Source organism: Erythrolamprus reginae, chromosome 3, assembly GCF_031021105.1.
Source record: "Erythrolamprus reginae isolate rEryReg1 chromosome 3, rEryReg1.hap1, whole genome shotgun sequence".
In the NCBI taxonomy this organism is placed as follows: Eukaryota; Metazoa; Chordata; class Lepidosauria; order Squamata; family Dipsadidae; genus Erythrolamprus; species Erythrolamprus reginae.
Genome location: NC_091952.1, coordinates 61,100,054 through 61,110,407, shown reverse-complemented (window position 1 = coordinate 61,110,407; position 10,354 = coordinate 61,100,054). Strand labels below are relative to the sequence as shown.

At 36.0% G+C, this 10,354-nt stretch overlaps 1 protein-coding gene across 1 annotated transcript in view; it reads left to right on the top strand.

Annotated features, from left to right (window-relative positions):
- Positions 1-6,366: 6,366 nt before the first annotated feature.
- Positions 6,367-10,354, top strand: part of CD34 (CD34 molecule) — a 41,983-nt gene continuing 37,995 nt past the window's right edge. The window contains exon 1 of the mRNA XM_070745589.1: positions 6,367-6,612. Within this exon, the coding sequence (XP_070601690.1) occupies positions 6,534-6,612 (79 nt within the window). The 5' untranslated portion in view covers positions 6,367-6,533. The remainder of the gene's footprint in view (positions 6,613-10,354) is intronic.

The window sequence follows — 10,354 nt, the reverse complement described above, 5'->3', positions numbered from 1 at the left end:
ATTCATGCGGCAGAAAGCAGTCCCGGAGATATTCTGGTCCGATGCCATGAAGGGCTTTATAGGTCATAACCAACACTTTGAATTGTGACCGGAAACTGATTGGTAACCAATGCAGACTGCGGAGTGTTGGTGTAACATGGGCATACCTAGGGAAGCACATGATTGTTCTCGCAGCTGCATTCTGCATGATCTGAAGTTTCCAAACAGTCTTCAAAGGTAGCCCCATGTAGAGAGCATTACAGTAGTTGAACCTCAAGGTGATGAGGACATGAGTGACTGTGAGCAGTGAGTCCTGGTCCAGATAGGGCCACAACTGGTGCACCAGGCGAACCTGGGCAAACGCCCCCCTCGCCACAGCTGAAAGATGGTTCTCTAATGTAAGCTGTGGATCGAGGAGGACACCCAAGTTGCAGACCCCCTCTGAGGGGGTCAATAGTTCCCCCCCCAGGGTTATTGACGGACAGATGGAGTTGTCCCTGAGAGGTAAAATGCACAGCCACTCCGTCTTATCAGGGTTGAGTTTGAGTCATATCCTTCATTATAAAAATTTAATTATGCATTTGTATAGAAACATCATTACTATTCAAAATTTATTACTGAATTAAAAACATACAATAGAAAATTATATTGTCTAATTTTGCCTTATAACTGATCTACTTCAAAAGCTGGATGTTGATAAACTAAAATTAATTAATTAATTAATTAATTAATTAAATCAATCAATTAATTAATTAATGAACTGTTTTGAATCCAGTACAGATTTTTTTCTGTATGAAATTAATTCTGAAATCATGTAAAACATACTTTTCTTTTAAAAAAACCTGATGCCATTGATTTGCAACATAAGATATTCCAACTCATTATTCCAATGTTGGTTTACTCTTTGAAAAGGCATTCTCATACAGAATGCTTAAGAAATGTTAGAAGCCAAGAGAGCATCAGAGCCAAACAATAAAACTAAGAGATGCATAAATTGTATTTTGACTGTTTTATGCATGTTATACAGTATTCCTTTTATAATCCTTCAAACATTGTAAAGATATCATTACATACTACTTGATTGAAAACCTTAATCCTATTTTCTACCCAGATTTTAAAAGAAAAGTTTTCCAACCGTTTTAAATAGGATTACTTCAGAGTATTAATTTTTCATGATAGCTGGAGTCAAATTTAATTTTCTATCCAATAGAACCCAGTGTGCCTAACACTCTTCATTTGCTGCTATAGCAAGAATTAAAAACTTGACAGAACTTTATAGCACCAAGCAATATTCTCCAATAAAGCTTGCAAGAAATCAATGTCTTTCTTACGTCAAATATGTTTTGAAGTCCAGAAAATCAAAAGCATCTTTACATGTGGCATCCACAGCTTTAAAGAAAAATCCTAGCTATTTCTTCCTTCCATAAAAACTTCACCATTAACTTGTCATTTCATTGCCTTGCAAAGTATTAACACCCTGCCAGCATTTCAAAATACCAGCATGTCAAACTTTTTTTTTTCAGTAGAAATTAAATGAGCAATGACCCTCCTTAATCATTTCGACAGGGACATTTCAACTTTGACCTTTTAAATTTATCTACCTTTTAAATCCAGTGACTTTTGCCTAGTTGAGTGGCTTTTATCCAGGGGTGTTTTCTGAATTAGGTCAAGCTACAGGTTCCAATAGCAACAAGTAGTTCTTGTCTTGGCTTATCCTTCCCCTCCAGATTGGCTGGCCTACAGATGGCCTCTTAGCCTAAATAACTTTCATTTAACATCTGCCTGCCTGCCTGCCTGCCTGCCTGCCTGCCTGCCTGCCTGCCTGCCTATTATATGTCTGTCTGTCTGTCTGTCTGTCTGTCTGTCTGTCTGTCTGTCTGTCTGTCTGTCTGTTCTGGTTTCTGGTAGAAGTTTAGTAATTACAAATAACTCTCATTAAATGAATCATTTCATGAATAAAGCAACTCCATTTATTTCTCTGCTCTCCTGTACTTCAACACATTCCAGACATCACTCGGTCCGTTATCTCTCTCTTAGACGCATTTCTGACATTCCTTTTCCTGCTTCACTAGACAAGATTTATTTCCTAACTACATAGCTTTAAAAAAACAGCAGCACTGACTAAATACAATACAAAATACTTTGGCTTACTTTAGCATGGCGAAAACACATCCATATTTATTTTCAGCAACATTGAAACTCCACCCTTCTTCTCCACTAGCCCCCTGACATGCCAAATACCTCACTACAATATTTAACCCATTCCTCTCCTTAATATCTTCTTCCAGACCTTTGCTCTCTACGTTTCTGAATCCTTCTGAATTTAGGGTTAACCCAGCGTGCGTCTGATTCTCCCTCACTAGATCCTGAACTCATAGCCCCATCCTGTGGCTGGCCTCCCACCTGTTCTACTACCTGTAACCCCGGGCCCCCCACTACTTCATAAACACTATCTGAATCCGAGTCCTCAATATCTTCATCATCCTCCAACTGATCAGGAATATGTACAACACTATCTATCTATCTATCTATCTATCTATCTATCTATCTATCTATCTATCTATCTATCTATCTATCTATCCAGGGATGGGCTACTGCCCGGACAGGGGGGAACGCAGTGGGGTAGCAAAAATGGAGCTCCACCCCAGAGCACCCAATTTGCAATTTCTCTATCATCTCTAGTCTTTTTATTCTTTTTATTGTTAACTTTGTGTAACTTCATCTTAAGAAAAACATGATTATAATAAAAAAGTTTTAAAATGTGATCGCTGATTTGTTGGCATAGTTTCTTGAAATATTATAATATCTTTATTCTTCAGTATTTCTTCAATATCAATTGAAAGACTGTGGAACATTCCAATGTTGGTCTTTTACGTCCCCCTTCAATAATATTTATTTCCAAAGCTTTCCGGAGTTGAGATGAACTCAGAAAACATGCATTTTGTTAGTCACTGCTTAAGTATTTACTGCTGAGAATAAGGCTCAATTAGAGTTTAAAAGCAAAGAGAAAAGTAAAAGGAGTGCATTGTGTATTTTGAACATGTTGTGTTTGGGTGAATATCTAAAAGAATTCAAGGAACATAAAACTGTTTATTGTAGTATATGAAAATTGAAAACAACTGTGTTTTAAGTCTCATCTGTCATTGGACCAGTTTACTGTTAGAATGAAATGAAATGAACAAAATTACAAAAATAAATTTATGGTGACCCTTTCCCTTTCCTGTCTGTGCCTCAATTCCTCAAGAAATAATGGCATCCCATCTAGACCTGGCATATCATTCAAATTTTAATAACTCTGCCCTGTCCAAAACTCAAATTAAGCTTGCTTTTAAAATATGTCATTCTGACTTTAAGAAAAAGAAAAGCATAATTGGTCATTACTGTGGTATCAAAACCCACTGAAAAATAGATTGCACATTCTCTTTGGAGAAGGGTCACCCATCAGACAACCAGTTGGTCTATTATTTATTTATTTGTCAAACATGTATAGGATAGTTGTAGTTTGTATAAACATAACATAAAGTAAAAAGAAGAGTTAGGTAGTGCATTCCAGGCTTTGATCACTCTATGGCTGAAGTCGTATTTTCTGCCGTTGAGTTTGGAGCAGTTTACATTCAGTTTGAATCTATTATGTGCTCGTGTATTGCTGCGGTTGAAGGTAAAGTAGTCATTAACAGGAAGGACATTTTTGTATATGATTTTATGAACTACTAGTTGTAAATTGTCTAATCCCAGTATTTCAAGTCTGGTGGAATAAGGTATTTTGTTGCAGGTGGAGGAGTGGAGGACTCTACTTGTGAAATATTTATGGACTCTCTCAATTGTATTAATGTCTAATATACAATTTATTTATTGCAATTACTGTATATGCCACCCTTCTCCAAGGATTGCAATGTGGGTTCCAGACAGGTGAGCTGTATTCCAGAATTGGTCTAGCAAATGTTTTGTAAGCTCTGGTTAGCACTATATTAACACCAGAGAAGAAGCTACATAAGATTAGATTAACAACTCTTAGTGCCTTTTTAGCAATGTTGTTAAAGTAGGCTCCAGCACTTAGGTTATTGAATATGAACACTCCCAGGTCTTTGACAGATTGAGGGTCATCTACAATTCATTTCCTCCAAGTTTGTATTTTGTATTCTGATTCTTTTTGCCAATTTATAAGACAGAGCATTTGTTGGTTGAGATTTGAAGTTGCCAGTTGTTTGACCATTCTGCTACATGATCAAGATCTTTTTGAAGGGTAGCAGCATTGTCGGTGGTGTTGAGGGACACCACTGTCGACAGAAGAAGGATTTGATACGGCACTTCCTCTTTAACCACTTGCTGTCTGTCAGACAGGTATTGTGGGCATAATTTGAGCACATTTGGCATTTTTTGCATTCTTCATTCTCTTTGGTGGTTTTGTTACATTTGTAGCATATATCGTTGTTGGTAAGATGGCTTATTTGTGTGGGTGTATGGGAGCCTGATCTGACATTCAATGGCAATAGTATCAAAACAGTGATTCCTTCATGTGACTCTCAGGTAAATAGAAAAAAGCAGATATAGTAACTATTATGGCTAACTAGCCCAATCTCTCTATGCAGATTGGTCTGTTCCTACTTCACTCCATTACTATATTAATTTCATTGTAAGATGCTCAAAAATACATATCAGGCCACTAATGAAATCCTATAGCAGTGGGAATACGGGTACGAAATATATATATTTAAAAATGAGATAGCTGGGAGGATTCTATCCTGAGGAAGATGATAGAGAATGATGATGATGATGATGACGAGAACAACAACAACAACAACAACAACAACAGAGTTGGAAGGGACCTTAGAGGTCTTCTAGTCCAACCCCCTGCTTAAGCAGGAAACCCTACCTACTTCAGGCAGATGGTTATCCAACATCTGCTTAAAAACTTACAGTGTTGGAGCATTCACAACTTCTGGAGGCAAGCTGTTCCACTGATTAATTGTTCATGAAATTTCTCCTTAGTTCTAAGTTACTTCGCTCCTTGTTTAGTTTCCACCCATTGCTTCTTGTTCTACCCTCAGGTGCTTCGGAGAATAGGTTGATTCTCTCTTCTTTGTGGCAACCCCTGAGATATTAGAACACTGCTATCATGTCTCCCCTGGTCCTTTTCGTCATCAGACTAGCCATTCTTCATATGTTTTAGCCTCTAGTCCCTTAATCATCTTTGTCGCTCTTCTCTGTATTTTTTCTAGAGTTTCAACATCCTTTTTGCATCGTGGTGACCAAAACTTAATGCAGTATTTCAAGTGTGGTCTTACCAAGGCCTTATAAAGTGATACTAACATTTCATGTGATCTTGATTTTATCCCTCTGTTAGTGCAGCCTAGAACTGTATTGGCTTTTTTGGCAGCTTCTGCACACCGCTGGCTCCTATTTAAATGGTTGTCCACTAGGACTCCAAGATCCCTCTCCCAGTTACTACTGTTGAGCAATGTACCACATATACTGTACCTGTGCATTTTATTATCCTTGCCTAAATGTAGAATCTTACTTTTTAAATTTTCTGATAAAAGACTGTTATTATTTTGTGTGTGTGTTACTGCTCTTGCCTGCCATTGCAAAATTTTACGAATGTGCAAGACTCCCCAAGATAATAGTTTTGTGCGAATACCAATATGATGTGGAAATTCTAAATGTCAGCCTCATGTTAAGATCACTGTCTGTCCTTGCAATAGATAGTCCAGTAAAAATGTAATCGACATCTAAATATACCTTGTGCATAGCATTAAACTTCCAAAAAACTTGCATGCAAATTACTATGCCAGAGGCTTTTAGAAAATAGCTTGCCAAATGTTTTAAGTGGCCTTTCTCACATTTAATAAAGTTTATGAAGATTCTTAAGAATCTTCTCTTCAAGAAGAAACTGCTAGGTGTCCCAGTAAGACTCCCTCCACTGTCTTTATAACATTTTGTTCGCAAGTCCTTCAATTTCAGTATGCCTCTAAGCTAAAGTTCTCCCCTGAGTTGGTCTGAAGCTAGTTAATTTTAAATCATTCATTCAGCTTGCTTTCCTCTACATGGGGAAAAAAAACTTACTTTAAAAGTGCCTTTCAGCAGTTAGTTCTTGGTTTCTTTTCGTTTAAATATTGCAACTAATCAAAATTATTTTTGTGGAAGAAATGTGGTTTTTAAATTCTCCAGCACTGCTCATGTTAAAATACCCAGAATATATATATTCTCATATATATATATATACATTTTAAAGCTTATGTTCTGTCCATAATAAAAGCAAGGAGTTTCCAGGAAAGTGTTAACTGATGTGCTATTGTCGGGTGAGGGGAAGTTTAACAATGATGTTGACAGACTCTTCTGAACTATATAAAGCTATGAGATCAGGCTTCAGAAAACTCCACCTCACAATCTTGAGCCATAAGCACATCTTTTAGGAGGGAATCCTATCCCACAATGAACTGACCTCAAAAAGCTTTAGTTAATAGGAAGAAACACTGAAAGCAGAGAAACTATATCTGAGAGGAGCTCTGAGAATCATTCAGCTGTTAGTCCTAGACACTGCTTCTATACTGGGAATGATGCTACTGTTGAGTTTTAAGATCGAGAAGGAGAGGCAAGTCCTCTGGGCAATCTTCTATGTTTTGTACCTGTTGGGTGAGTATTTGAAAAGAAGATGAACCTCTTATGCACAAAAGTGAAAGAATGGAATTATGAATCTGTATGCCATTGTTTATGAAATATTAATAGAAATGTGTACTTTTAATGTAGTGTCAGTCCCTTTGAGGTTCAAAGGGCAGATAAAAGTAGTAAAAGAATGCAACAGGGAATCAAAATCTTCCAAATTGGTAATTTATAGACAGAAATTTTTGCATACTGTATGTGTAGTATCCCTTTGTGAATAAATGCTGTAGGGAAGCATGCAGAAAATAGACACAGGTGTTTATTCAGTGTTTTGGAACTGTATGGTCTTTTCCACAAATCATCAAAAATGCTTAGTTATCCTAGCATGTATTTTTATCATTCATTTTTAACCCAGAGTACATAACTAAAAGCCAAAATACTGTTAAGGTTTTTTTAAAAAAAAATTGTACGCTTGTAATCCTTCAATGTCTATTCTATATAGTTCATTGTTTTAATAACTTAGAGGAGTAGATTCCATTTGTATTGGTGTATTTATTTGAGCTTGCTCTTTAAAATGTATCCTTCTCTCCAATGCCTACTGTCCAATGCTTAGTTTCAAAAAGAGTTATCAATTCTATTGCAAATGCACTATCTTTCTATAAATGCTTAAAATGCAGCAGTATAAAACATATTTGTGTGTGTGTGTGTGTGTGTGTGTGTGTGTTCGCACGTGCCCATGTGTACACAAGGCGATGCCCATATGAAAAAGTCCCTGAAGTTTTATTGGCAAGGGTTTTTTTCAGATGGGGTTTGCCATTGTCTCTTTCCTAGGGCTAAGAGTGAATGAGTGACCTAAAGTCATTTAGCTGGCTTTGTGTCCACAATATGACTAGAAAATGTTTTACTTGAGCATGTCCTGTATTGCAATATCCAGTCTCTTTAAATAAATGTTTTAGTGAAAAATATTCATTAATACAATCCAAACTAATACTAATACAATGTTAACAGTAGCAAACAGTAAAGCAGAGTTTATCAGTTGAATATATTCACCAGCTGATACTGTATTTTACAGTATATAGACCATGTGTGAGGATATTTTGCCATTCAAAAAGTCCGTCCATTCTGAGCAATGAGAAATTAGTGATGTGCCTTTGCTTTGTCTTTTTTTTTCCAGTTTGTACCTGTAATTAATAAAGCTAATCCGTAAGTGAAGATGTTGTCATAAGGATTACCACATTGTTCTAAATTAGGTGAAAATAACCCACAATTGATTGAACCATCAAGTAGTCAACTTGCTCTATTTTTTTTCTTTAACATATCATTAGATGCTACATCCTATCAGATGGTATACAGTTCTTTTTCGGAATGTTTTATGTCCAATGTACTTTGAAGCACTCCCCAAAGGATCCTCAATGGCTCTCTGTTGACATACTTGATTCCGTTTGCTTCTCCAAATGCCCAGAAATATTAGATACCTGCTGGGAACCTGCACATTGTCCCCATTCCCAAATAATCACCACAATGTTTCTGGTAACAAATGCCTATTATTAGATAGAATAGAATGCATTCTATATTAGTAGAACAATGCTTTTCTATCATATAAAGAATTTACAAATGCCTCCTGCAGTAGTAGACATATTGTATAAATGAAATTCTTTATTAAAAAATCCAGCTGTGCACTGTTATATTAGTGGATGCAGATAATCAGCCTTAGTCAATATTCATAACATATTGGGGATGGGAAGGGCAATATCTGACTTGCAAATAACCTTGGAGCAAGTAGACCATATTATTTTGAGCCATCCATCTTTATGCCCTGATTTGCAACTCTAAAGACCTGATCATGCATGAGAAGAATGGGAAATCTGAATGTGACATTCAAATAATAGCTTGAATGCTTTTTTAATATCACATATGAAAACTGCCTCATAATTAACTCTCAGATAATCATGGTAATCATGGTCTGTGCGTGCGTGCATGTGTTTATGTGTGTGTGTTTGTGTGTGTGTGTGTGTTCCTATTTTTCTATTCTAAGTAGTATCTTCGTGTATTTTATTAGCAGTTTTGAAAGTTCTTGTACTACTGGAAGAGCAACTCCCCATTTGTCTTAGTACAGGTTTCAATCCATAGAGAGGCCCTTTGCCAGAAATTAGAAAAACATGGAATTAGTTTTGCAAATATGTAACCAATATGCAAGAAAATGACTAGATGGATGTATATTTCAATCCATCTCACAATTTTTATTCATATTGTACTGAAAGATTGGGAGGCTTCTTGAAAGAAAATGTATCCAAGACCATTGGCTGTATGTAATTGAACGTTGACTTGAGTCCAAGAGAGAAAAGCTTTCCAAAAAGTGGAGGTGACTGTTTACCATTTCAGAGATGCATGAACAGTTTTGGTTTTGGAATTTATTTATACTTGGCAGTCATTTTAAGAAGATTATTGTGCACTTGTGGATTCTTGAATTCTTTCCCACTATCTTTATAATACTAATCTCCTCTTTCTCCCTCTTTCTCCCGCCCCACCTCTCTCTAAATTCATTACTTTACTAGAGCTAGGAGTAAACCAAATCTCTTCAATTCATTCCATGAATGTGGAAAAGGCAAAATAAGTCATTGGCTAGGAGTCTTTATTTAAATTGTCATGGTACTATTCCTTGGAGTTTACTACAAGCTTAAGATCCTTATTTCTTAAGAAAAATCAGAAGAGAAAGATCTCTAACCAAAATGAAGAATCCAGAGGGCAATTTTTCAGAAATGTTTGGTTGTATCTATCCTTTCTTTTTCTTTAACGAAATGTTTATTCATATTGAAAAACCTGGATGATTTAAATACACAGATGTACAAATAACAGATAGCACCTGGAATGTGGAAACCTATTTTCTTTTGACAATCTTACAGAATCCATAATCAAGAAGACTTAAAAAGCTAGAGCTAAAGAGACCTGACCTGCTGAAGCAACTTTAGATAGGAAACATGATTTAATTTACATGTGGCTGAAAAGATAAATGCTTGTTTGTACAACAGTCCCATTTAATGTTTCATTTCAACTTTCCCTTATCAGTTTTCAGACTCAATTGTCTTGGCCACAGTCACACTGCCAATCTGCTAGGTTAAATCTAAAGAACAAAAGAGAATTGTGCACTTTTACATTTTGTAATGGAAAACTATTGCCCAATTTTTCTTTATTTATCTGCTTGCTTTGGTCATCTAAACAAGACAGATATTTCTTATTGCATATTTTCCTTTTACTTTTCCAAAGCAAACAGAAAATTCTGGATATTTTTAAAATGTTTCTTCCTAGAAACTAGGTGATTTATGTCTTGGGCTTTATTTAGTCATTTGTTTCTCCTGCTCCTTTGCTTTTTTATCAAGTCATCACTGTAAAACTGTAAGATTATCACTTCACACTGATGAAGTGCATTCCTGAAAATCACACACACACACACACAGGTACATAGCTTGCATTTTCATCAACTTTTCATCATATACTGTAAAAGCAATTGAACCTGTTATTGCAAACTGTGATGCAGTATAAAACATATTGCTAAAATGTCATATTAATGTGTATATATTTCTTTAATTGCTACTTCACGTATATTAACTTTATAATTGTTTTACTTGCATTGTAAAACTCTAAAGGAGGAAAGCAAACTTATGCATTCAATGTATTAGGTTTTATCTTTGCCAGGGAGCTGATAGTGCCTTATCTTTCCCAGGGAAAGTGCCTATAAGCCAAAAAAACCACTACCTGGAAATTAATACATTTGCCA